General features: G+C 35.2%; 4 protein-coding genes across 4 annotated transcripts; 2 read left to right on the top strand and 2 right to left on the bottom strand.

Annotated features, from left to right (window-relative positions):
- Positions 1-2,068: 2,068 nt before the first annotated feature.
- Positions 2,069-3,661, bottom strand: LOC126708163 (protein SEED AND ROOT HAIR PROTECTIVE PROTEIN-like). Its single transcript, XM_050407971.1, has 2 exons — positions 3,451-3,661; positions 2,069-2,805 (listed from the first exon to the last, which is right to left on the bottom strand). Exons 1-2 carry the CDS (start codon positions 3,659-3,661, stop codon positions 2,471-2,473), a joined length of 546 nt encoding a protein of 181 aa, XP_050263928.1. The 3' UTR covers positions 2,069-2,470.
- A 3,143-nt stretch (positions 3,662-6,804) lies between these two features.
- LOC126708162 (protein SEED AND ROOT HAIR PROTECTIVE PROTEIN-like) lies at positions 6,805-7,865 on the bottom strand (the record flags this gene model as incomplete). The annotated part of the gene is made up of 2 exons (XM_050407970.1): positions 6,805-7,313; positions 7,643-7,865. Coding segments are annotated over 2 exons (561 nt in total), but the record flags the coding sequence as incomplete, so codon positions are not given.
- A 10,715-nt stretch (positions 7,866-18,580) lies between these two features.
- LOC126708161 (uncharacterized) lies at positions 18,581-19,270 on the top strand. The gene has a single exon (XM_050407969.1). The coding sequence runs from the start codon at positions 18,581-18,583 to the stop codon at positions 19,268-19,270; it is 690 nt and encodes a 229-aa protein (XP_050263926.1).
- Positions 19,271-22,937: 3,667 nt separating this feature from the next.
- Positions 22,938-24,441, top strand: LOC126709136 (ethylene-responsive transcription factor ERF071). Its single transcript, XM_050409243.1, has 2 exons — positions 22,938-23,251; positions 23,343-24,441. Exons 1-2 carry the CDS (start codon positions 23,074-23,076, stop codon positions 24,131-24,133), a joined length of 969 nt encoding a protein of 322 aa, XP_050265200.1. The 5' UTR covers positions 22,938-23,073; the 3' UTR covers positions 24,134-24,441.
- The last annotated feature ends 3,465 nt before the right edge of the window (positions 24,442-27,906 follow it).

Raw genomic sequence — 27,906 nt, 5'->3', positions numbered from 1 at the left:
ATAATTTTTTATTTGATAATATGTTCTGGGTGGTCGAAATTATAATTTCTACAAAGAAAATAACCTTAATAGATTATCAAAAAAAAATAAATTATCCTAATATTGGTTCAATTAATCATTATTAAGTTTTATTAATTTTTTTTTAGTTTACGTTTTTTTGGTGTTTTAGATTGTTCTTATATTACATTTATAATTTTTCCTATAATAAATAAAAATATAATTACGAAATACATTACTCATTATTATTAAATTAATTTAAATTGTAAAAAAAATTTAATAAAACTACTATAAAAATAATTATTATTGAACCTGCGCTAGTAATTATAGTGCCTGGCCCATTAGCCCCTGTCATTGTAACTCCTATAAGTCCATGGCCCAATTAATAAAACCAACAAGGGCGGCGAGAGAAATTGGGTTTTGATTGCCTATTCAATGAGTGCTGCCGGTCGTTTTACAAGGATGAAAGTAACAAGAGATGGAGGGTGTTTGCTCTTTAAAAAGAAATTTTGTGCCTATAAAACAACTTGAGAATTACTGGATAGGGCTTCCAATAAGGACAAACCATTTAGAAACTTTTAGTCGGAACAGTTTAAAATCCAAATAAAATTACTTTTTCTTAATGAATAAATATAATTTATTGAGAAGGAGAAAGGTTGAGTGGGCCTAGCTAGCATATCTCAATCCTCAAGAACAAAGATCCGGGGAGGAAGAGAGGAGATGAGAAAGGCCCATCCCTTTACAAAAGGCAATCCAGCAGGTTAAGTTATGGACCACAGTTTGTTTCTTGCTCCACTAGTGATAAGAGAATCACAAAGCAGAAAACAATATATAGCCAGTAAATGGAGCATCAATCCACAAGGGCTTCCCCTCTATTAGCATCAGTATAAGCACGAAGTAGAAGAGCTAAACCATGAGAAGTATAGACCATGGAACAAGGTACCTTTAATTCAGGTGTTGTCATGAACCAGTTAACTCAATTGATGAATGACATACAAGATTTGGAAGCAACTATTGCGATAAGGATATGCATTGAGTACAGAGGAGAAATTAATTGGGGCAAAGGTTTCTTCATTATCAATTCCGTATTCCTAAGTGAACCCCATTGCCACCATACGACCTTATAGAGATCAACAGTTCCATCATATTGAATCTTAATCCTAAAGATCCATTCACAACCTACTAGACTATAGTACAATAATCAAAAGATGGAACAGTATAGTATAGGTAGTAGTACAAATAATACAATAGGTCTAAATAATACTTGGGCTGAATATTTTATCTAAAAGAAGTCAAATACGTATACATACATCTAGGATCGGTTCACTGGTTGTTTCACGTTGCTAACACCTCTATGTTCTTCCTCGCGGTTGTGCTTGCTACTAGAACAATGTACACAAAATCCACCACCTAAGAACCATGGTAGAGAAAATCCAAGAACATGAGAGAAAGGGCCTCTTTTATTTCTTCCTTGCTTTTTTTTTTTTTTTTTTTTTGATACCTTCCTCGTATTAGTTACACTTGCAATCCACCCCATGTAATCTATATAATATAATATTAAAAAGCTAAAGCAAAGAATTTATTGTTTCTACACTTTTGTTGAATCACATTAGCATAACATTTTGGTCCACTTCGATCCATTTGGTCTGTTCCAGTCTTTTCAGTTCACTTTGGTTTTCTCGGTTCAGTTCAGTCCATTCGGTCCACTTCAGTCTATTTGATCTATTTCAGTCCACTTCAGTAATGTTTTGGGATGGGAGGTATGTGTAAAAAGATGAGTTGCTTCATTGACAATCATGTCAGATTCTCACTATAATGTTGGTAGTTTTTGATAAAATTACTTTTTTTTTTTAATGTCATTAAAGTCTTGTATTTTTTTTTTCTAATATAAATGATAAATTTACTTATATTTGCTTCATTTTTAGGTCATTTAAGACGTATAAATGATGAGCTGTTTGTAAAAAGTGGTAGAAAAAAATTCTAACCACATATTACATTATTTTCAAATGATTTCCTTGTAATCAATTGATAATGTTCAAAGGTTAGGTAGAGATTGTATCCCCAAAGGGAGTAAAGGTCAAATTAATTTATTTTCCATTATTTCTTATTGCTGACCCTCTCACATGCAATGAAAATTGACATGCTTAAGCTAATTAAAAGTACATCTTCCATTCATCAAAAAAAAAGTACATCTTCCAATTCTTACCTCATGTTTTGGAGGTTTTTATGATTAAACTACTTCTTGTGGGGCGATCTTATAATATTTATACTTAACAAATGCCATCCTCTCCTTTCATTCTTCAATTACATAGCATTGTATCTGGATAATAGCTTGGGCTTAGGGAAGGACAGAGAAATTATTGCTTCTACATATCCAGAAGCAAGTGAAACAGACCTTTCCTTAACAATCAATAAAGTCAACAATAGACAAGAAAAGGCAAAACTTGGTTACTTATAATAATTTAGTACTATTTTAGTAACCATTAGATATTGATTTTGGCTCCGGAGTGAAAAAGAAAGGCCCCACAGTGTACAATTTCATCTTCTTGTCACTGAGGAGGCGGTAAGAACCAAGGAGAGCACCACTAATCCCTTTGTTTACATCTGTTGGAACATTACAAGTCTCTGATGGAGAGAGCTCAAGGAAAGCCCTGCACTCCTTAAGCTTCCTATTATCTTCGACCTCTGAAGGAGACAAAGTTGCGAAGAAGTATCCTTTTGGATCACATGCTTCACTCAAGAAGGAGAAAGGAACTGCCTCGAACCCATGCATATCGACTGCCAGACATGTTATCCTTGCCACGGCACCTAGAAAAATATATGAGTGACAAAATTAAGAAGACAATAAATATTGAGACATAATATATGTAACTAAAATAAGAACACTAAGTAATGGTCATTGTTTCTATGTATTTTGAGTGCAGTTCTTCCTATAATCAGAAAAGCAGTCCAAAGACTCTAGAAGGCCATAAGGCATTTGTGCCTTCTTTATGGGAAAAGTTGCTATATTTTTCTATACAGGATGTTAGAGATATATTAGCCCATTAGCATAGGTCCAAGCCTAATTCTACTTTGTGTGCAAGTCAAGTCTCCTACTTGTACTAGAAGTCTATTAGTCTAGGGTTTAGTCTACTATATATACACATGTTATGATTCATTGTAACACAGGATTTGTACTACACTATAATATATTATTGATGTAGTCCTTTAGGGTTTCCTCCGTGGATGTAGGCCGTTAGGCTGAACCACGTAACTTTCGTATGTTATTGTGTTTTATACTTTATGCTTTCGCTTCCGCATCTATACTAGCATATTCAACATGGTGTATCAATGCTAATATTTAACACAGGAAATGCTTAACTAGTTAAATTAATTTTTCTTTTCTTGAAAACCTTTTCAAGGAATATATAGAGTATGACTATTCTGAAGAATGATATTAGGTGTAGGAATTACCTTCAAGAGGGATGAGTTTAGGCCCGGATTTGCAATAAACAAGCCCTTGGATGCCTATAACTGGGGAGAGAAGGTCTTCTTTTTCTACATTTGGTGTCTCAAGGGATGAATATGGGTTTTTATGAGGCTTCAACGGTCTGCCAACTAATTGGTAACTGTTCGAGGCATTGAATGCTCTTATCAATGACTTGCCTATGTTCGTCCGTGTCATGCCAAGGTGGACGAGTATATTTGATGAGGTCATCCAAGGAAGGTGAGTTTGTCAGTCCCATCAGAAAGTTTAAGCTTTTGTAACAATCAATAATTCATTTTGACATGAGAGTAGAAAATTTTGAATTTAAACCATGTTTCCACCTTACCTTCCATTTAAAAAATTTCAACATGTATGTTGCCCCACTTAATAAGGGATGTTGAGGCCCACACATGAAGGGGAAATATTAGATTAAAAAGAAATGTTGCGTTCACAACATTTTCACAACAAATTTTAGGTGGTAAGTTGTTATTAGTTTTAATTTGAATTCACCACTGAAATTACTTTTTTGCTCTCCAATAATAGCCAGTAACAACCTGCCACTTAAGATTTATTGTGAAAATATTGTTGACATAGCATTTCTCTATATTAAATTAAATGATAAAATTCACTTTCAAATGAGCTCATTAGCTTAGCAACCTTCCATTTAAAATATTCTCATATGTCGGGCCTCAATTCATAAGGTCAATTAGGCTGCTCATACATGAAGGAGAAATGTTAGATTGAATTATCAATTTCATTATTTTCTCTCAACTGAGCCAATTAGCTTAGCAACGACTCTTGTCTGCCCTGAAGTTTGTCTCACACGTAAAGGGGAAGTGTGAGATTAAATTCACCATTTTTGACACTCAAGTTTGGGATTCCAAATTTGACATCAAACCCAGTTGCTTTTTTTCTCTCTCTCTTTTTTTAGCATTTATAATTTTTTGTTTAGTTAATGAGAAAATAAGGGAAAGTGATAGAAACTTTAAATAAAAATTCTAAATCTTGTTGATGTTTCTTTTTTGTTTGTGATGTAAGCCCTGTAGATGTTATAGCATAATGAAAGGGAAATCGACCATGTTTGTTGGGATATGATATTCTTTTGCCCATATATTTCTGCACCAAAATAGATTTTTGAGTGACACTTGTTTCATTCGAAAGTAGATTGTTGGGTTAAGATAGATTGACCCCGGTTAATTAGTTCAATTACCTAAGTTGATTAATTAGGTCAAATTACATGCAAATCATGGAGGCACCAACAAATCACTAAATAAACTAAATGCAACGGAAATTAAATTGACACGGTGATTTGTTGATAAATAGGGAAAACCTCTCTCAAGGGAAAAACCCCACCAAGTGAATTTAATTCATCACTCCCAAAAATTCACTAATCAATAATCGAACAATTACAAGTATAAGGAATCTTACCACTACCTTGGCCTATCCCCAAATATCAACCTACAGTTGAACCTTTGCTTCAATACCTAATTGGACTTGATCTTGTAGCAGATGTCTTTCCATTGTTGCACAAATCTCCAATCTATAACTAACTCCTTTACACGGATCCTAGTACGTGACTAACTCCAGCAACTTGATTGATTGTTGTTGGCTGCTAAGTTATTTAGTTCATAAACGATGAAGATCAGGAAGCACTTGGTTACAAAACCCTAATACGCACAAATGCAGTAGCTTCTCACAGAGTATATGAGTTCTAGGTCTCTATTTTTGTGTGTAATGACTTTTAAAATAAGCCCTATATATGACTAGGTTGTAAGAAGAGAAACCGTAATCATTCAAGTCATCATGGGCTGAATTTTAGATCTAAGATTTCTGAAATTGTAGATCTTGATAGATCGAGCTTGTGTCGAGCTTCTCCATTAATCTTCAATAGCAGCTTCTATCGAGCTTGTGTCGAGATTTAATGAAATAGCTTTTCCTCACTTGTTTCTTGGATCAACCTTCATGTCTTTAATGATACCACTTGATATGTTTGAACAACATACTACTTGATACATTAAACTCAACTTAGATTTACTCAATTACAAGTAAAGTGCATTTTGTCAAAGTATTAGCCAATTATATAGAAATGATGCAAACATAGATGTTCGGGGCTTCAATATGGACACGTATATGACTTAATTTTGATTTGAAACATGTTATGGCTAGTTGAAGTTGAAACAAATTTGAGAAGCACTAATTTCAATTGCCCTCAATTGATCGAGATTCGAGGACCCTATTTTACGCCAAACTAATTCTAATATGTTTTTTAATGATTTATTTTTATTCCTATATAAGCCCACTATAAAAAGCTTCATAAACATGATTTTGAGAGGCTAAGAGAGACAAAAACATTGGCTATTCGGAGAATCCTATTATCCTTCCTGGTGAACTTAGTACAAAAGTGCTTATTCTTATCAGTGTGTTCCTATACTTGTGATCAAAACTTGAAACCACTAAACAAATCAATCCAATGTGGAACTATAGTATCCATAACCTTCAAGGTGATCCTTGGAATCATAAACACAATTTATGGAATGTATTCAAAAATAAAAGAGTTCAAGCAACCTGAAGCTGATTGTTTGGTCATGTCAGTAAATTATCTATTGGGTAGAGTCTAGAGTCATGGGTATGTCACAAATTGTAAAACTTCAATTCTATTTGTGAATTCATTCTCAGTGTTAAGGAACCCTTGTAGTGGTTTTTTCTTTAGAGGTCTCTATCAGTTTTCCACTTCGTCAACATATGCAGTGTTGTTTACTTTATTGTTATTACCTTTCATACAATAATAGGCTAATATGTGGTGATTATTATATGAATATATTGAATACATAATTGGTCAATTGGATATTGTTAATTAATTTTCTGCCTAATAATATTTAAGGGATCAAAAAAGTTTCTTTCATGTACAATATTTTAGAACCTTTTTTTTTCTAGATACAGATGTCCTTTTGTTCAATTAATTTATTTTTAGTCCAATAAGTTAATGGAATTAAATTGTTTCACATAAATCTAAGTTGATTCTTTTCTTTTTAATTTGAAAATAAGTTGTGATGTGCCAGGAGTTTTGTAGCTCAATTGGCACCTAGTGTTTCCAATAGAGAAATCCAGTGTTCAATTCCCCTTACCCATTATAACTATTGAATTATCCAAAAATAAATAAATAAATAAATTGTGATATGCCATAGCAAGACTTCTTCTTTTTTAATCCTTTCAAAATAACAAATTACATGATAGAAGTTCAAACTACTTGCGACCTGAGTTTCTACACTTAATATTTGTGTGATGTGTGCGTGTATATGATGCGCACAACTCAATTACAAAAATTAAAGGGAATCGAAGAATAAGGAAAGTCACATGGTTAAAACAAGAGCATAGAAACATGCCCTCAACTTATTACAAAGCTCAAATGGCAGAGGCTATATAACCTTCTACCACTAATAAAATAAATACCAAACTATAGAATACATTTCCACAGCTTCTCCAAAACAAAATTAAAATAGGCATATAGTACTCTAGTAACCATTAGGGACCGACTGAGTCTCTGAGGTGTAGAAGAAATGCCCAACGGAGTATAATTTTATATTCTTTTCGTTGAGGACGCGGTAAGAAGAAAGGAGACCACCACTAATACCATGATTAACATCGGTAGGAACTTTACAGGTATCCAGAGGAGAATAATCTAAGAATGCCTTGCATTCCTTAATCTTCTTATTATTCAGGAGGCTTGAATAAGGAGACAATGTTGCGAAGAAGTAGCCATTTGCATCACATCCATTACTCAATATTGAGAAAGGAGCTGTCTCGTACCCCTTATCATCAACAGCTACACATGTTATTCTTGCCACAGCTCCTGCATTTACCAAAAAAGATCAGTGAATAAATTAAATTAATTAAATAAGATTGTCCTAATATGAGAAATACACTTTTTTTTAATTTAAGTGGTCTTATACAACCCATATTATGATAGACTAGGAAAAAATGATAAATTAATGTATTTGTCATTTTTTTTAGTAGTTTAAGTTTCTAAGATAAGTGATAAGTGATCATTTATCATATAATCATTAGTTTAACATATTTTAACTATTTATCTCTATCAAAGACAAGAAAACGAGGCTTCGTATAGGCAAATAAAGAAGCAATTACTGTAAATTTCACAAAGAGAATTAGAAGTAAGATTACCTTTAAGCGCGAAGTACTTGGAGCCTGCTTTACATAAAACAAGCCCTTGAATACCAATGATTGTTGGGAGTATCTCATCCTTTCCTTCTTGCTTTGGTGTCTGATAATATGGTATTTTGGGGAGATAAGACTTATAATTTCCTTCGGGTTTGGTTTTCTTATAGTCTGGTTTAGTGAGAGTGGGTTTATATTCGGATGTTGGTATGTTATAGTCTGGTTTAATTTAGTGGGAATAGGTTAATATTCGGGTTTTGGTGTATTATAGTCTGGTTTTGGAGTAGATCCATAATCGTTTGCAGAGGCAATAACTAGAAGTGACAAAAGAAGCATAGAGGTTGCAAACAAGAAACGTGTAGAAGCCATTTCTGTGTTGTGTATGCACAAAAGAGAATGAAGGATATTAGTGCAGTGATGAAGAGGCTACAATATGCATGGCCTTTTATAAGGAGGTTGTTCGATTATGTTAAGAACCTCGCGTGAAATAAAATATATATTATTTGAGGGGTTACTTGGATGCACGATAGCAAATGAATAATAGTCTTTGATAGCACAAAATGATCGTGAATTAATGCTTACCACATTCGGGCTCTCGAGTCCAATGTGCATGGTATGCGAAAGCAGTAGTAGTCTTAGCACACAGCAAAATTTTCTAATTTTAGAATGCAATTTAATTAATTAATTTCACAGAAGGTAGAGAAAATATTGAAGAATTTATGTTTTTTTTAGGAAAGAGAAAAAAAAATTATAAGTATTGGATGCTTTAACTTTTTAAGGGAAGAAAAGTGGAAATCCATGTAGGTTTATTTTGGGAGGCCATTGGTAAATTATTGTGTAGTGACAAAAAAAATTAAGCGTTTAAGGTTTAAGGGGGACAGTTTATAGACGTGGAATGATAAAATTAGTAAATTGTGAATTGTGCTAACTTAAAATTTTATGTATTATTTAACTTTTCTTTTTTGAGTGCTTTTTTCTTTTTTTCTTTCTCCTTTTGATAGGTCAAGAATGTATTAACCCCTTGTGATAAATTAACCCATTAATTAGCTAAGTTAATTAATTAATTCAATTAACATGCAATACGCATGGTAACACAAACAAATTACCAACTAAATTAATACGCAGCGAAAAATAAAGTTAACACAGTGATTTATTTATAAATGAGGAAAACCTCTAAGGCAAAAACCCCACTGAGTGATTTTAAGGTCATTACTCTCGAGAATTCACTATTATCATAACAAGCGGTTACAAGTAAAGGAATCCCGATATCTTATATCAACCTACAATTGAACCCTTACCCCAATACCCAATTGGACTTATTCTGTAGTGACAATCTCTCTTTTCAATGCACCGCTCCCCGTATGTGACTAACCAATCAATTCATGGATGCAAGTACGTGACTAACCACTAACTTGAGAAGGATGTTGACTGCAAAATTTTTCAATTCATCAACACAATGAAGATCACGAAGCTCCTTGATTACAAAATCCTACGGTGTACAGACGCAACAGCTTCTTGAAAAGAAAGATGAACTAGGGCATATGTCTTTGGTCACAATATGCTTGTGAAAAATTTTTGCATTCAATTTCACTCACTTACATCAGCTATGACGGCCCTTAAAATAATCCTTATATATATTTAGGGTTATGAGAAAAGAAAACCTAAACAAATATACACGAATTGGAGTGAAACCAGAACTGAAAATCTGATTTTTGTAAATCTCGATGGATAGCTTATCTATCGAGCAGCTATCGAGCATCGGGCTTACACAGCCTTTTAAATCTCGATAGATTCTATCTGTCAAACTAGCTGTCTAGCTTTAAAATCCAGCACTTCTTCACTTGATTTTGGATAGATTTGCATGGTTTTAACACTTGGACTTGAAAACTTGTTCCTTGAAGTATTAAATATATCCTAAATTTACCCAATCACAAGTAAAGTGCGTTTTGTCAAAGGATTAGCTAATTCTACATTGACATATGTTCCTAACATGATTCACATATGTCCTAACAATCTCCCCCTTTGGCAATCCGTGACAAAACCACAACAAATAAATGAACATATGAGAGAAGTCATAAATCACTCAACTCATACTCACTTGTTGAATACAATAAAATCTATCCTAACACAAACTCTTGAAAAACTATGCAAAAAGAGAGTTCATGGTAAGAAAGACTTTGACAACCTATATTTCTGAAACAATTTAAACAAAACTCATCACGACATCTTAGTGTGAAACAGAAATATAAAAGATTGCATACAATTAATGAGAGGCATGTGCATAAAGAGAGAAAAAAAACAACACATGAAAAGATAAGTGAAAGAAGGTAATAACAACCTCAATATATATAACAACATAAGTACAAGGTTTGCTATCACAATGTATCTGAAAAGTAAAGAAAAGATACAATAAGTCCTCACTACATCTCTCATAAAAAGAAAAAAAACACTCCCCCTAACAAAAATATCTATCTCCTATACTAACTCTCCCCCTAAAAACAGAACTACTCTCATATCCAAAACTATTCCCCCTTTTTGTCACGAATGACAAAGGACAAGTAACTCAAGCAGTCATTTCGTCGTCACCGAAAGAGTTAGCATCATCGTCCTCATCAACATTATCACTACCGGAGCCATCATCACTTTCATCCTCTGAAGCTGGTGGAGATGGAGAAGAAGAAGCAATGAAACCACCCATAACAGCCTGTTGTCGTGCAATACAACCAACACAGGTATTCACCTGACACAAATCATCATTGAGAGTGTCAAGGCAAGCACCCCTGCACACAAGCTGTGCCATAATGGCCTCGAAAGTCACTCCACCCACAAAAGAAGAAGGAGTGGAGGTGGATAGAGCGGAAGAAGCTAGAGGAGTCGCTATCTCGATCCATGGCCGCTTCCGTTGAAGCTAGGCCTCGTCCATCTAACGGTAGCAGCGTCTATGGCACACATCACTGAAAAGTGAAGAGACTCAGGATAGGAGACAGACGCATGATGAAGAATCCTCATGATAGCCGAAGGGAAAATGAGCTTATCACGGGTTGTCATATCCCTATAGATATCTATAAGGGAAAGTATGGAGTGATAGGGAAAATCAATAGTAAGTCCCTCAAGTAGGGATAACAAATATCGAGCACGAGGCTCATTAATAGAGTTATAGTGAGACAAGGGAAAAAGAACAAATGTCATCACCATATTAAGGAACCTCGGACCTTTTGCAAAGCCCGAGCAAAGGGTGTTTTGACGGTCACCCCAAGATGAAGGTGTCTCACAGAAAAGAGACGAGAGTTTGTCTTTGGACACAATCTAAAGATGATCACAGTCAGGGTAGTCAGCAAACTCTACTCGGTACGTGTAGCACCTCGGATATAAGATCCGGAGTGACTACAATGCGCGTACCTCAAATACGAGTAATAAAATGAGGTACAGAATAATCAAATCCATACATATTGGAGTAAAAATCCTATATGATCACAGAGGGACAAGTGACCAGGATGCCACACAGTGACTCCCAACCCCTACTGTAGATGACAGTGGGAAGGTCAGTATCGAAAAAATCCAATAGGACAACTTGGCATTCCGAATGAATGCCGTGTCATGAAAAGTTCTCCAAAATGTCCTTACGGGCTTTATCATCATGGAACCTGACATGAGAGGGGGTAAAGTCAAAAGTAGATGCCTGGAACAAAGAGGGTTCCGGGATGAAGTGGACTTGCTCTTTGGTGCCATAGAGCAAACTTGCCGAAAGAAAGAGAGAGAGGGAAACACACATAAAAGTACCAAACATAGTTAATATCAATAAGAAAGAAAAAATTGGTATGTGTGCATGAAAAATGCATGAACATGTGACATGCAAAAGTAAAAACATCATGGGCTCAGCCCAATCCAATCCTACCAGCACACATCATTTCAAGATATTAAGCACACATCTAAAATGCATGAATCATTGTTAAAATGAAAATGTGATGCAATGCATAATGATTTAAAATCATTTAAACAAAAACCAACCCAAAAATTTTGCGAAAAACTCATCAATTTTGAAAAGCCCCAAATTTTTCAAAAATACCAAAAAGTTAGGTCAAAAGAGATGAAATGCATGAACAAATGAGAGAAGAGAGAACATACCAGAGAAAGAAAGATCAAACAAGGCCGAAAAAACTTCTGGGTTTGAGGTTTAGAGAGAGAGAGAAAGAGAGAGAGATAAGTTTGGGGAGGTGAAGGGACAGATTCTGTCGAGAGAGATCGGAGAGAAATGAGATAAAATCGTGCGCTGAAGCTTATATATAGAAGGCACGATACTCGATCGATCGAAAGGTGTCGAGATTAAATCTCGCCAAATGGAGCTATCGAGGAGCTATCGAGAGGTGTCCACAACAAAGTGACCTCGATGGATCGAGAATCTATTAAGCATACAAAAACTTTCTCGATGGATCGAGAATCTATCGAGAAGCTATCGAGACGAATTCTTAAAAACCTCAATGGATCAAAATTGCGATAATAGCTATTGAGAAAGGAAGCTCAAGAGGCTCGATAGATAGCCTAGCTGTCGAGAGGTGTCCAGCAGCTGTCGAGATTGCTCAAAAATAGTTTTTCAAGGAAGAGAAAAACACAGATATGAATGTAATTAAGCATGCTACTCAACCATAGATCCAGCCAACATTTTAAACTCTCAAAATCATCTCTCAACAAGAAAAATGTCAAGCATATAGATCCAAAGCACACACACACTAAACAAGTCTAACCAATTTTATATTTCAAAAACAAATTATGACAGTTTAGTGAGCATACATTAACACATATATTCCTTGTGATGGCCAAATCACATTATACCTGCACAAGTATCAAAAGTAGCAAAGAATTTTGCGTGTTGTATGTGAAAAACATCGCAAGATTGTATAAATGTCTACATGTTATGACGATTTGAGATATGAGAAAATCAATTTAACTCATACACAATCATAATTGCTTAATGGGGACTATCACCTTCGAGGTACATCCTATAACTCTCATATCTCCTAGAAACGCTTGCAACCATATTTAAAAGCATTTTGATTCTTTTTGCTTTTGATTTTGATTTTCTTTGCACACACACACACACATATATATATATATATATATATATATATTTTTAAGCAAACCATGCATGGGCATATAAGAGAGAGAAAAGAAATACCCAATTATGTTAAGTTTTTGACATTGCACTTTTGATATGCCGAAGCATACAGATGTCATTTTATGATTGGCAGACAACAGTGGTGAGATGGTTATTTATGCATTTCTCTTAGGATTTTCTAGTCCTTCCTGTTAAAAAGAATGATACGAGTGTTAAGTACAAGAGATTACTTAATTTTACTCATAATAAACACAAGCCACAAAGCTCGCTTGCTTAATTGTGCATAAAGATACTCATCTAAGCTACAAAATATACAAAGTTAGAAAATTTCGTTTCAATGGTCATCCAAGGTATACAAGTACCAATGTACATAAAACACACATTGTTTTTGTATTTTTCTGATTTTTCAAAATTTTTTATTTTTATGAAAAACAAAATAAAGCAAAACTAAAAATAAAAAACCAAAACATGTTAAACAAAGCAAAGTATAAAACTAGATGCAAATGCATGAGGAAGGAGGAGGAGAAGAGGAGATCAATCCATGGAGATAACACCAATGTTTTGGCGAAGGAATTCAAACCGTTTGCTATTAAGAAGTTTGGTGAACAGATCAGCCTTCTGATCATCAGTATGAATGAACTCAAGAGTGAGAGTACCATCTTTGACAAGCTCTCGAATTAAGTGATGTCGAATCTTTATGTGTTTAGTTTGAGAATGTTGAACAGGATTCTTAGAGATGTTTATGGCATTAGTATTGTCACAATAGATAGTAAGATGTTCTTGACAAATACCATAATCAAGGAGGAGTTTTTGCATCCATAGAAGTTAAGTGCAGCAGCTACCAGTAGCGATGTATTCAGTTGTTGCAGTGGATAAAGAGATAGAATTATGTTTTTTGCTCATCCAAGAGACAAGATTATTACCCACATAGAAACAACCCCCCCATGTACTCTTTCTATCATCAGCATTCCCAACCCAGTCTACGTCAGAATACCCAGCTAAGACATCATTTGTGTCCTTGTTGTACCATACACCAAAGTCGATAGTGGTTTTGACATATTTTATGATTCTTTTCAAAGCAATCATATGAGACTCTTTGGAATTAGCCTGATGTCTAGCACACACTCCCACACTATAACTAATGTCAGGTCTACTAGCAGTAAGGTAAAGAAGACTACCTATCATGCTTCTATATAGAGATGAATCAACAATTTTACACAACAAATCAACTATAAGTTTAACATTTGGGCTCATAGGAGTTCTAACAGAACTAGCAGATTCCAAACCAAAATTTTTCACAAGATTTCTAGCAAATTTAGATTGAGATAGAAATATACCTAACTCTTGCTAACAGATCTGCAACCCAAGAAAGTGATTCAACCCTCCAATCATGCTCATCTCGAACTCGGCTTGCATAAGTTTGGAAAAACTATGAGCCAGTTCATCCTTAGTCGACCCAAAGATAATATCATCAACATAGACTTAAGAAACTATCAACTCGTCGTCTTCCCTTTTGATGAAAAGAGTTTGATCAGTTTTTCCTCTTATGAACCCATGTGACATCAAGTATTGTATGAGCCGACCATACCAAGTTCTGAGGGCTTTCTTTAAACCATAGAGTGTCTTCTTGAGGTATAACACATGATCTAGAAAGTGTGGATCAATGAACCCTTTTGGTTAAGCCACATAGACATCTTTTTTAAGGAACTCATTCAAGAAAGCAGTCTTTACATCCATTTGGTAAAGCTTGAACTTCAAGTGACATACCAGGACTAGGAGAATCCTAATGGACTCCATACGGGCTACTAGAGCAAATGTTTCATCATAGTCTACTTCTTCCATTTGAGAGTATCCTTGAGCTACGAGACAAGCCTTGTTGTAGATCACATTACCCCCCCCCCCCCAATCAGTCTTATTGCAAAATATCCACTTTGTACTGATGATGTGCTCACCTTCCGGTCTAGGTACTAGAGTCCAGACATCATTCCTTTGAAATTGAAGCAGTTCATCATGCATAGCCTTAAACCAACTTTTGTCTTGAAGAGCTTCTTCAACCTTGCTGGGTTCAACCTGCGACAAATAACAAGAATATGACACAAAGTTAACAACACATTTATAAACTGTACGCTTCTTTAGTGTATATTCATTCATATTTCCCACAATAACTTCAGGAGAATGATTCAATTTAATCCTAAAGGAAGGTCCTTTTCCTTCATGGGATTCAGAATCAAGTGAAGTAGGTATGTTAGTTGAACCTTCTACAACACTTGGAGTGCTGAGAGTACTTAGAGATGCGGGCTCTTGATCAATAATTTCTTGAACATCCTTGGGCTCAGGAGGAAGAATTTCTTTGGGAATTTCCTCACTAATTTTCTTAGAACCGGACTTTGAAACTTCATTGATGACAACATTTACAGTTTCCATTACCTTCTTGGTTCTCTTGTTGTATACCCGATGAGCCTTGCTTGTAGAGGAATATCCTAGAAATATTCCTTCATCGCTTCGAGAGTCAAATTTTCCCACATTCTCTCTATCCTTGAGAATGAAACAAGTACTTCCAAAGATTCAGAAATACTTAACATTTGGCTTCCTTCCCTTCCACAACTCATAAGGAATCTTTTTAGGATCGGGTCTAAAATACACCCTGTTAATAGTATGACACGCAGTGTTGACGGCTTCTCCCTACAAGTTTCTAGCCACATCCTTGTTATGCAACATGGCTCTAGTCATCTCCTGAATAACCCTATTCTTTCTTTCTACTACACCATTCTACTGAGGAGTAATAAGAGCAAAGAATTCCTGAGATATACCTGATCTAGTGCAAAAGGACTCCATGTAAGAGTTCTCGAATTATTTACCGTGATCACTTCAAATTCGATCAATCTTTAAGCTTTTCTCATTCTGCAATCTTGTGCACAAGGCTTCAATGTGCTCAAGAGCATCAGACTTAGATCATAAAAGGATGACCCAAATGTACCTAGTGAAGTCATCTACCACAACCATGATGTATCTCTTTCCACCAAGAGACTCGGTTCTGGTTGGACCTATGAGATCCAAATGCAGTAGCTACAATGGTCTAGATGTAGCAGATGTCTGAGTGCCCGGATGTTTAGCTTTCGTCTGTTTCCCAAGCTGACATGGTCCACACATTACATTGTTCACTCAATTGAGCTTAGGCATCCCTAAAACTGATTCATGCTTAGATACAATTGAAAGATGTTTGTAACTAGCATGTCCCATCCTTTGATGCCATAGATCTTCGTTTGGCAAACGAATGCTATTGCACACAATATCAGCATCAGGGACTAAACCATAACAATTGTCTAGAGTGCGAACACCACTTATGAGTTTTTTTCCAAACTCATCCAACACAAGTCATTTTCCCTTTGAGAATAGCACCATAAAGTCTTGATCACATATCTAACTTATGTTTAACAGGTTCACTCTCAGACCTTCAAGCAATGTTTGGCTGTCCAAATAGTGAGATGGTTCCTTTCCTTTAATCTGTGATTTGCTCCCATCACCAAAAGTGACATTACCACCTTTCTTAGACTCGAAAACCTTAAAGAGAGATCGGTCTCCAGTCATGTGTCTTGAGCAGCCGCTGTCAATGTACCACAAACACGTGTCCATAACCTTAAATGCAGACTTCATCATGAAGCACACCTCGTGCTTAGATGACAAATCAGTAGGAATGGTGTTTTCTTTCATCTTCCATTTATAAACAAAGCTTTTAACATTCACTCTTCTCAGACGAACTCATCTGCACAATTTCATTCTAAGACAGTCTAGTTTCTTCTTTGTCAAGCTAAGATCTTTTCCAATGATCATCATGATAGAATTCAAATAACTTTTAGACTTGCATTTTCTGATATACTCAAACAAGTAGAGATTAGAAAAACAAGATGTATTTGAAAACAAAAATCTTTTCATGCCGGTTACAGCCATGACAACAAGGGTCAATGGATCACATAGCAATGATTAACCCTAATCAGAGTGTGTCCACTCTGATACCACTTAATAGGCCAAGAATGTATTGACCCCTTGTGATAAATTAACCAATTAATTAGCCAAGTTAATTAATTAATTTAATTGACATGCAATACGTGTGGTAGTACAAACTCACCAACTAAGTTAATATGTAGCGGAAAATAAAGTTGACACGGTGATTTGTCTACGAATAGGGAAAACCTCTAAGATAAAAACCTCACCAGGTGATTTTAAGGTCACCACTCTCGAGAATCCACTATTATCACAACAAGCGATTACAAGTAAAGCAATCCAAGTACCTTATACCAACCTACAATTGAACCCTTACCCCAATACCCAATTAGACTTGTTCTATAGTGACAATCTCTTCTTTCAATGCACGACTCCCAGTACGTGATTAACTAATCGATGCACGAATCCAAGTACGTGACTAACCACCAACTTGAGAAGGATGTTGACTGTAAAGTTCTTTAGTTCATCAACATGATGAAGATCACGAAGCTCCTTGGTTACAAAACCCTAAGGTATACAAATGCAGCAGCTTCTTAAAAAGAAAGATGAACTAAGGCATATGTCTTCGATCACAATATGCTTATGAAAAACTTTTGCATTCAGTTTCACTCACTTGCATAAGCTATGACAACCTTTAAAATAATCTTTATATATGTTTAGAGTTGTAAAAAAAGAAAGCCTAAACAAATATACACGGAATGGAGTGAAACCAGAACTAAAAATCTGATTTTTGTAAATCTCAATATATAGCTTATCTATCAAGCAGCTATCGAGCATTAGGCTTACACAGCCTTTTAAAGCTCGATAGATTCTATCTGTCGAGCTAGTTATCGAGTTTTAAAATCCAGCACTTCTTCACTTGATTCTTGGACAAATTTGCATGGCTTTAACACTTAGACTTGAAATCTTGTTCCTTGAAGTATTAAACACATCCTAGATCTACCAAATTACAAGTAAAGTGCATTTTGTCAAAGGATTAGTCAATTCTACATTGACATATGTTCCTAACATGATTCACATATGTCTTAACACCTTTCTTTTCAAAGGGAAGTACTTTTGTTTGTTATTGTTTTCTTATTTGAATTGAAAGAAAGACAAAGACAATAAGATCAAGTTTCATTTCTTGTTTATTTATGTATTTCATATGAAAAAAGAAAATTCAAGTCATATTAAGTTAACTTGACTCTCAAATGACTGAGTAAGAATCATAGGGTTTGCAACCATTTTAAGATGACACATATCTTTTGATAAGTCAAGATGACACATATCTAACTTGAACTCAATCGACCTGATCCATTTGCCAAGTCTAGGGTAGGAGGGTTTTGTTAAGGCATTGTACTCTTGCTTATCCATGAGATAATGTACAATGTTCATGGTCTCGATATGTGGGTTCCAGTTAGCTCAACTGGTAAAGTCTCTGATGGTTATATAAGAGATCTGAGATACAATTCTCGCCTACACCAAAAACTGATTAGTGTCTTGGTCTGAAGATAAAGAGTTAATATTAAGAGTGGACACCAGAGTTAATATTAAGAGTGGACACCATAGGTTAAAACTCTCAAAAAAAAAAAAAAGGGTCTCGATATAGCCCTTAAGTTCCGAATAAAGTGAAGCATTTCAGCTGGAGAGCTTGCACGGAGTCCCTCCCAACCTTAGCAAATTTATATCGGTGGAAAGTTGTTGACTCACCTCTGTGTAGTAGCTGTGGGAGAGCAAATGAAACGGTCATTCATGCTATTTGGGAGTGTGATAACGTAAGACAGTGCTGGGATCTCGGTTTTAAGAAATTAAGGGACCAACACCTTCCGTTCAGATCATTTGCAGACTTGATGTTCTTCGTAAGGCAGCAAGAGGAGAATGTTGAGCTAGTCACAGTATTAGCGTGGTTCATCTGGGGCAGAAGAAACAAATGCCATTTTAACGAGCCAAGCTTGCCACCTGAGAAGCTTTATGAAGCAGCAGCAGCTTTACTAGCAGAATTTCAAGGAAGAACTGAAGCGAAACCAGGGAGGAAAAAAATACAACCTCAGCGCTGGACACCACCTGAACAGGGCGTTTACAAGGCGAACTACGACGGAGCATATTTTGTGGAAGAGGAAAAGGTTGGGATTGGAGTTGTGATAAGAAACGAGTTGGGCCAGGTAATGGGCTCACTAGCAAAAAAAATTGAAATGCCTTCAACAGTGGAAGTTCTTGAGGCATTGGCTGCACGAAGAGCAATGATTTTTATGGAGGAGCTAGGCTTGAGACAGGCCATTTTTGAAGGAGATTCGGAACTCGTTGTCAAAGCCTTAGTGGGTGATGTTTCAGTCCGGTCCAGCATTGGACATATTGTAAAAGACTGCAAGTCTTTAATGGGTTTGTTTCAAACCTGCACTTTCTCTCATGTTAGACGGCAGAGCAATGGTGCAGCTCATGCTTTAGCTCGGAGAGCAAGAAATTCTTCCCCATTATCGGTTTGGATGGAATCTGTTCCACCGGACATTTCCTACTTAGTTTATGTTAATGTAACTTCTTAATTTTTCATTGATCAATAAAGTGGTTCTATATTTCTTCTCAAAAAAAAAAAAAGTTCTAAACATTAATAAGTAGTGGTTGCATAGTCTAACCATTTTCTAAAATTTCTAGTTGAGATTGACCAATACTCCCAGATTAAATCACGTCTACAAATTTGTGGCCATCGGTTATGACATGAATATGATATTTTCTTAGATTAAGATTGACCACCCTTGCCTTTTTTAAGCGATGGGTCAATTTTTGTTAACAAAAAAAATAAATAAGAGAAGTTGAAATAAAAAGTTAATTGGTTACACGATAGGAAAGAATCTATTCATGATCCGAGTGACACCAGTACTAAGCCAGATGGCATGCGTAATTGAACGAGACATAACTGCAAATCCGAGCATCCATCAAAATGTTGACGGATCAGTTCTTCATTTTTAAACTACAATGCAGTCCTTCGAGCGGAATAAAAAAAGTGAATAATGCAATCCTTTTGAAGATTTGATAGAACAGAATAACGAGGTTTTATTTAAATAAAATCGATCAACCTTCTACTTTCGTAGCATAGGTGAGAATTGAGAAACACCAATCTGTTCGAGTCCGTCACATTCAACCGCAACATTCCATTCAAGGCAACTGAGATCGCCTGCTTCTAAATTGTTTTTGTTTTGTTTTTTTAATTATTTCCAGAAATGTCTCTAATCACAATTTTCCTGTTTTGCAGGGATCTTCCAAATCATGTACCATTCCCCATTGTGAAGATAGTGATAACAAAGAAGACTTATACAATTAATTTATAAAAGTAAAGGGCGAAAATTCCACAATGGGAGATCTAAACAACATATTGTTATATAATAAGAAACAAAAAAGCTTTTATTAATATAAGAACAGCTTTCCTGAGATACAAGGAATAGGATTGAAAGCTAAAAACTCTTAGACCTATTCTACTATTGCAACTTACTCTCTCTTGTTCTTCTCTAAGTCTTTTTTCTCAATTTTTCTGAATCCCCCCTCCTGTTACACCTCCCCTCCTTTTATAGACTTCTTCCCCTTCCCTCTCTCCCCAGCTGGATTTGGGGTATATTTGTCACATCACCCCTCTGCTCTGCCATTCTTTTATCATAAAATAGGATTTTTGTGGGTGTTTCCACTACTCAAGTCAATCAATCAACATTTAATGTTGAAGAGATTAGGTGTAAACATCTCATTAATGCAGAGGTGGTTGGCCCAGCAGTCCTTATCCCTTCATGGCGTTTCTCGAGGTGAGTTTGATGGACGGTGGCATCTCGAACTAGAAGGGAACTGGTCACCCGTGGTTCCTTGCGTATTTGCTATAGGAAAGGTTCTACTTATTACCTCTATAGTGTACTTTGGTAATGGTAATCAACGTAGACCTCCAGGGGATCTACCTCAGGGAGTTATCCTTTATTCCCCAGACCTCTTCAATCATATCCACATCCTTGGGCCAGGCCCATATTTTAAGAAATGATCTATTAAGTCTTTGCTTCTTAGCCCGAGCTCATGTTCATCCCCCATAATTCATAAGTTTAAAGACAAACTTAAGTGGAGCAAAGATCATGTGATTGTGTTTGATCCATTCCACAGTGGGTTTTAATTCCTCTTCTAGTATTTTGCTAAAGTAATCCATCTTTAAGTGTTTTGGTTCATTTCTCCCAAAAAAAAAAAAAAAAAAGGTCTTTTAGTTCCAATAGCATAGCCAAATATAAAGTATTAAGGGTTCGTTTAGATACAACTTATTTTGTTGAAAACTAAAAACTAAAAACACAGTAGCAAAATAATTTTTAAATATGTGAATAGTACCGTGAGACTCATTTTTAATTTTTTTTTTCTAAATAAAGTGATTGTGGGTCCCGTGAATAGTGCATAAACAGTGCACGGGTCGAAAAGTCAAATATCACAGCTAAAAAAAAGAAAAAAAGAAAAAAAAAAGGAAACGTGAAAACTCAAAACGCAAACGCAAACGCAAACTTAGGATATTTCCTATCTAAACAAACACTAATTATATGATGTATTGCTGAAGTGATAATATAAAATAGATAAAGTAATTTTTTGGTAATATATATATACACACCAACTGGCCCATTGAATAAGTGAGAGTGTTGCCTCCTATTGTATAGTTTTGTGTAGACAAGGGCCTTGAGCTTTGATGAGGTGCCAAGGGCTTCAAACACAATCCGCGAGAAGAGAAAAATATGGGCTCTTAAGCTCATTGCGTTAGGTAGTTAATCTTCGGGAAGCCCACTTGGTGTATTAGAGTGGTACTTTTAAGCCCATTTTTGTGTAGTGATGAGCTCTAGTCTTTCAGATCATCCCTGTGTAGCAAAGAATGTTTGGGCCCAATTAGCAAAGTTTAAATAAATGCTAGAAGTCTAAGAAGTGTTAACAACTCAGAACTGCGCGTTGAAGAATCGCTTTCCAAGTCAACCAAACTAGATTTCTCTTATTCAAAATGTACTGCTTATTACACCTGTAATGTCTAAAGACTTTTGAAGTTGCAAGCTGCCTTCAGTAAATGTTTGACTAGCACAGTTCTATATGACTATATCCCTTAAAAAAAAAAAATCTAGAATCAAATAATAAATGGAATAAAGATCCGAATTGGCTTGGTTCTTTTGAGTGAACCTTTCACAGCTGTAGCTGCGACTTGGCGGCTCTGCCAAAATTACCAATATGCCATGGCCTAATATATCTAATTAAAATGTCGGCTAGTGAATGTACTTTGAGCATTTGGTAATACGTCATTAGACAATACGTCATTAGAGGGATGACAAAAAAGTTCTAATTATATTTTAAAAAATTATTTTATTTATTTTACTATTTTATTTTTAAAATTTATTCAACTTCCCGGTTTTTATTTTTACATACAACTTATTAAAATGATATAAATTACAACACTAAATAATATAAATAAGGATAAAATTTAGTTACAAAATTATTTATAGCATAAGGTTACAATAAATTCAAATAAATTTACTTCCTATTTTAGAATAAAAACCTAAATTTCCTTTTCTAGTTAACGACTCTTTATTTCCACTCACGTCGAATTCCTCGTTCTAAATCATATTTCATTTAAATATCATTTTTTTACCATTTTTTTTATAATTATGTTAACAATACTTTTAGGGCAATTGTTAATAAAGTATTTTAAGAAAATTTTGACACAATTTTTATGGAAAATATGAAAAATTATTTTTAAAATTAATTATTTTTTCTTTTTCCATAAAATTTTAAAAAATATATATCATAAACTAATATGTTTAAAATTCGTCAACTTTTTCTTATTTATTTATTATTCTAAAAATAGGAGCAACTGTAGCTAAAATCTATCTTTGAGAAAAATATATAAGCTAATGCGGCAAATCATTAGGAATCTATCTTTGAGAAAAATAAATAGGCTAATCCGGCAAATCGTTGGGTTTTTTTTTTATCATAAATTTAATATTGGTTACCCGTATTTACCCATTATACTATTTTAAGTAACATGCTACCATGTTACTTAATAATGCTTTGCAGCCACGCAAGAAGAATAGATGGTAAAAGAAGATTAGTATTCATACAAGGCAGGTGAATCTCCCCGAAAGTTCCAAAATCTCTCGTAACTGTACAACTACTGTTAAGCACCCGTGCATGACCCACCTCTGGCACTACATAACCCTCCCTCTCTTCTCTCAATTGACATCATCTTTCATTTTACAAGTTACAACAACCATCTCTCTCTCTCTCTCTCTCTCTCATTCCTAAAACCCTTCGAAAATCGTAGTGACATATTTTCAAAAATACATACTAGTTAGCCTCAAGAATGTGTGGAGGTGCTATCCTAGCTAATCTCATCCCTCGTCGCCAAAATGGCGGCCACGTCACCACCTCTGATCTCTGGCCCAACGCTAAGCCGAATTCCTTCGAGTCACATATGTGTCGACTCAGTGAAGCTGACTCGGCCCCCCTCAAACGACCGCACAGTGTCAAAACCCCTACAGGTAAACGCACCCTTATCAGTCATTCATTTAACTGTCTTTTAATCTTTTTTTTTTTAAGTTTAGGTTCTGAGCGTGACATTTATACAAACAGGTGGTGTGCAAGAAACAGAGAAGCCTGTGAAGAGGCAAAGGAAGAACCTTTACAGAGGGATTCGGCAACGTCCATGGGGGAAATGGGCCGCTGAGATACGCGACCCGAGGAAAGGCGTTAGAGTCTGGCTCGGCACATTCAACACCGCCGAAGAAGCAGCTCGAGCCTACGACCGAGAGGCTCGCAAGATTCGTGGAAAGAAAGCCAAAGTCAATTTCCCTAATGAAGACGAAAAACAAGGCAGCTATACCCAGAACCACACTAACGCACCCTCTCTGCGAAATGACCCCAGTTTTCCTCTGTATCAAACCCAGAACCCGAATTTGAACAATGGGTTCTCAAAAGGTTCGGATCTTTTTGGGTTTGATTATGATCTGAACGAGCTTGGAGGCTTTGATTGTGATGGGTTTCAGTCTATTGGGTTAGTGAACACTGACCCAATTGTTACAGAACAGAATTCTGGGTCTGGGTCTGGGTCTATGTCAGAGGGGGCTTATTCATCAAATGGGTTGCTCTGTGTTAATCCGATTGTTCAGGAAGTGAAGGTGAAAGAAGAAGTGGAAAAGAAAGAAATAGCAACAGTGGGTGAGCAGGAAAAGAATGAGATTCAGAAGCTCTCTGATGATCTAATGGCTTATGAGAACTTCATGAAGTTCTATCAGATTCCGTACTATGATGGCCAATCAGTGGCACCACCGGTGACCATTGCTGCCCAGGAAAACCTCGTGGATGATCTCTGGAGCTTCGATGATGATGAGGCTGTTGGCAGCTCTGTCTCTCCCCCTATGTAATGTAACATAGTCGTTTGTGAACTAGGAGTGTTGGATATATCTCCATGCTATTTTTCCAACGAGCAATTCATGTAAATTTATGATTTTGGTCTTAAGTGTTTTTTTTTTTTTTTTTCCTTAGATGCTGAACTTCATGTTATTGTTGTTATCAAAAACTGATGCTATTTTGTATAATTTTCCAAATGGATGCGTGTTTCCGGTTGGAAAATATTTTTATTGTTTGATTATTCTGTAATGTTCTTTTGCTGACCATCTGATGTTGTTTTTTGTTTCAATTGAACTAATGAAATTCAGTTTCAGTGTTCAAATTTTGTGGCTCCATTAATTTGATGATGTTCTAGTGGCCGATTCTTTTTATTTCGTGACTCTGCTGGAGATCCCACTTGCGGTTTTGCACCATCTATGCAAGATGAAGTCGAAAATGCCCAAAAGGCCGAAAGGGACGTGTCAAATAAGTGTCTTATCATTATCACGCCCACAATATTAGTTTCCTTCTTTTGATTTTTTTATTTATTTTTTTAAGCAAGAGAAAATGTGCGTCAAGTAAGTTTAAAATTTTGCCTATAAACGGCTTAAATACATAAAAATTTACACGTATGTTTGGAGCTTAGGTTTACGCAATTACATTATTTAATGATCCCAATGGGGCGTTATGAATCAAACAATTAGTTCATAGCCAAAACACTAGAAAATTTGCTTAGAAATTATTTTGAGTTGTTTTGTAAATTTATTTTATTTTCTTTGATTGAGTCAATATTTGATATTTTCTACAAGGTGTGGTTCAGTGGTGGGCGGTTTTATTTTATTTTATTTTTTAAATTACTCTTTCTTTTTTTTTTTTTCTTTTTTGGTAAACAAAGAAGATAATTAGATTAGTTAGGATTAGTTACGAGAAATTATTGTGTACTCCCGGAATACCATATAAATGCGTATTCCCTCCTCTCACATAAATGATGGGTTCCACTAATTAAATTCATGGTGAGACCCACCATTTATGTGAAAGGGGAGTACGCATTTATGGTACTCCGTGAATATCCAATAATGTTCCGATTAGTTACAACCCGAGTGGTTCGGGTATACAAAACAACACTAGCATCACATCAGCTAAAATATCCATAATACCAAAAGGAGGAACATTAGAATGCTTAAAGTTAAGGCAATGTCGTGATCTAAGCTTTGTAGTATTATAAACAGTAAGAATGAAGATTAGGAAGCATTACAAGAAAAGTAAGCATTGTATTATTATTGTAATAAGCAGTAAGAGTGAAGATTAGGAAAAATTCAAGAGGAGACAAAAGTGGGCCAAGAAAAAGTCAAATAGACTCAGATTCCAATGTGGGTTAGGGTTGGTGGAAGCAAATTTGGCAACTTGTGTTTTGTTTGGTAAAGCGTTAATGAAATAATACCAATTCCACCGGCGCTGCTGGTTTCGAATTTTCCTTCGAGCGCCTACAGATTTAGGCTTTACAAACTTGTACGTTTCTAAAATTTTTTGCCTTTCGTACATTGTACTATCTTTTTCCTCTTCTGTGTAATGCACTATAATGGCCTACAGTACATGCATGTGCACCGCGGATGAATTCTGTAACCACGCGTAGTAATTTATAATTTATGAGTACAAAAAATTAAATTTAGTTATTAATTATTAGTATAAATTTACAAAGAGTAAAAAAAATCATTTGTTGTATCCACTGTATATATATATAAAAGAAAAAGTTAATCAAATAATCCATGAACAATCTTAATCTTATTTAACAAGAAAAATAAACCAAATTTGAACATAAATTTTTGTAGAATTTTATTAATGTGTGCCTTAAGGGCACATATTAATTTTCATTTTTGAAAAGAATATTTTCAAGAATTGAAAAAATAATTACAGTTTTTTCAATTTTCAAAAAAATATTTTCAAAAATAAAAAATTTAATGTGTGCTTAAGGACACACATTAATAAGACCCATTTTAATATAATAATAAGTCCAAGTTCAATTTGTGTTTGAACAAGTTCCATTTGTGTTTGAAATAAATTATAAGTCGTTATTACTGATTCATTGTAGGTCGTTATTAATGACTCATTGCCTAGACTATTGCAGGTTGACACATGCCTAACCTTCTGCAGGTTGACATCTTACTTTAATGTAAACTAGTCCGAAATTTTGATTACTCATGTGATGGTCAATTCTTTACTTATATAAATATTTTAATTTTTAGTATTTAATTCAAAATACTAAAGATTTAAAATAAAATGCATGACATATTTTTTTCAATATATTTCCACAAAATTATATTTTTCATATTTATTACACCTTCTGTCCCTTTTTTTTGCCCTCTATTTCATTTTGAGATGTCTCAAAATATTGTTCTGTTTCTAAAAATAAAGGTAATTAATTTACTAATATTCCTATTATACCCCTATTAATTTACCAATTCAATTTTTTGATAAATTTTTTTAAAGGCAGTTTTGAAAACTTATACATTTTTGAAAGGTAGACAAGACAATAAATGATGTTTACTTAAAAAGTTTGACTTTTCAAATAGGACAAAAAAAGTGAAACGGAAAGAGTATAAATATAAGAAATTTATTTTTAGAAAATCAAGAATTTTATAATATCCAAGAAAAAAGTTAATAAAGAAAAGCACACATAAATATATTATGCATATCTATTATAAAATACACCATGACAATCTATAGTCCACATAACTATAAATTGAAAACATACATTGAAATGAGAAATTCTACAGTTTTATGCTCATATGTGTGTTATTTTTTTATTTTTTTTTTAGAGATAGTTTCAATTGATCAGATCCACTCTTAATGATTGTAAGGATCAGATTTGAGTTCCCAGCCCACTATGTGGATAGACTTAGGCCCAAAAAGCCCAAAAATAATGAATTTGTAGAGAGTGGGTTGGAAAAATTGGGCCTTAGTTAATCAAACGAACACTGGGAAGGATTCAGATGATAAGAAAATGAAAAGAGAAAAGGGTTGTATTGAAGAAAAATCGTCATCAGCAAAGTCCGAGGAGGTCTGTTCTTATATATTACTCACAAATCCGATTACAAGTTTGGTTTCGGAATGCTATCTTGTTTCTCTTTTCTCCTTTTTTCTTGATCCCCTAATCTCATTGCCTCTTTCTTCTTTTATACTCTCTTTCCTTTTCATCTCCACCTTCCACCTGTATGCTAGATGGTTAGTGCTGATACTTGTTCCATTAATCCCTCCCATAAGTCCTCATGTAGTAGCTGTAAGGCTGAAATACACTGTTTAGGTATCACTTCTACATTAATGCGGTCACGGAGTTAGCTGCAGTGCATTTAATGCGGAGGTAGCAGCTTTCTCCCCAGATATTTTGGGGTTCCTCCTTATCTGATATCTCTGCAATGCTTGTCCGCCCCAACTGAATTTCTGGGGTTGTCATCCTTGCTGTCAAACCATCTTCCAAGACCTCGGCCTAGTCTGGCCAAAGACGTTTTCATCCTCAGCACACTCTTCGGAGCTATTATGATCAAAATCCCACCTTTCTATTTTTCAACACAATCTCTTCTAACGAAGGTCTCCCCTCCTCGGGCGGGTCCTTGTCCTTGGCTTTGTCCTTGGCTTGGGCCATAAGCCTAATATACGAATAGATAATGAACCTCAGGGCCTAAGGGCCTTACAATAGCCCCTCAAAATTCTTCTTTCTGGCTCCTTAGGAAGAAAGGAGGATTTCGATGTCTCTACATCAACTCCATACCAGCTCTTCCTCTGATTGTAAAGACGCCTTTTTGATTGCCCA

Source organism: Quercus robur, chromosome 12 (assembly GCF_932294415.1).
Source record: "Quercus robur chromosome 12, dhQueRobu3.1, whole genome shotgun sequence".
Classification (NCBI taxonomy): domain Eukaryota; kingdom Viridiplantae; phylum Streptophyta; class Magnoliopsida; order Fagales; family Fagaceae; genus Quercus; species Quercus robur.
The sequence above is the reverse complement of the archived record's forward strand: the minus strand, read 5'-3'. Positions and strand labels throughout refer to the sequence as shown.

Bases quoted from the DNA above. Each gene is read 5' to 3' on its own strand.
- LOC126708163 (XM_050407971.1), bottom strand. From the start codon at position 3,661: ATGACACGGACGAACATAGGCAAGTCATTGATAAGAGCATTCAATGCC. The intron at 2,806-3,450 runs GTAATTCCTACA...ATATTTTTCTAG, and splicing joins TAAACTCATCCCTCTTGAAG to GTGCCGTGGCAAGGATAACA.
- LOC126708161 (XM_050407969.1), top strand. From the start codon at position 18,581: ATGTTCTTCGTAAGGCAGCAAGAGGAGAATGTTGAGCTAGTCACAGTA.
- LOC126709136 (XM_050409243.1), top strand. From the start codon at position 23,074: ATGTGTGGAGGTGCTATCCTAGCTAATCTCATCCCTCGTCGCCAAAAT. The intron at 23,252-23,342 runs GTAAACGCACCC...TTATACAAACAG, and splicing joins CAGTGTCAAAACCCCTACAG to GTGGTGTGCAAGAAACAGAG.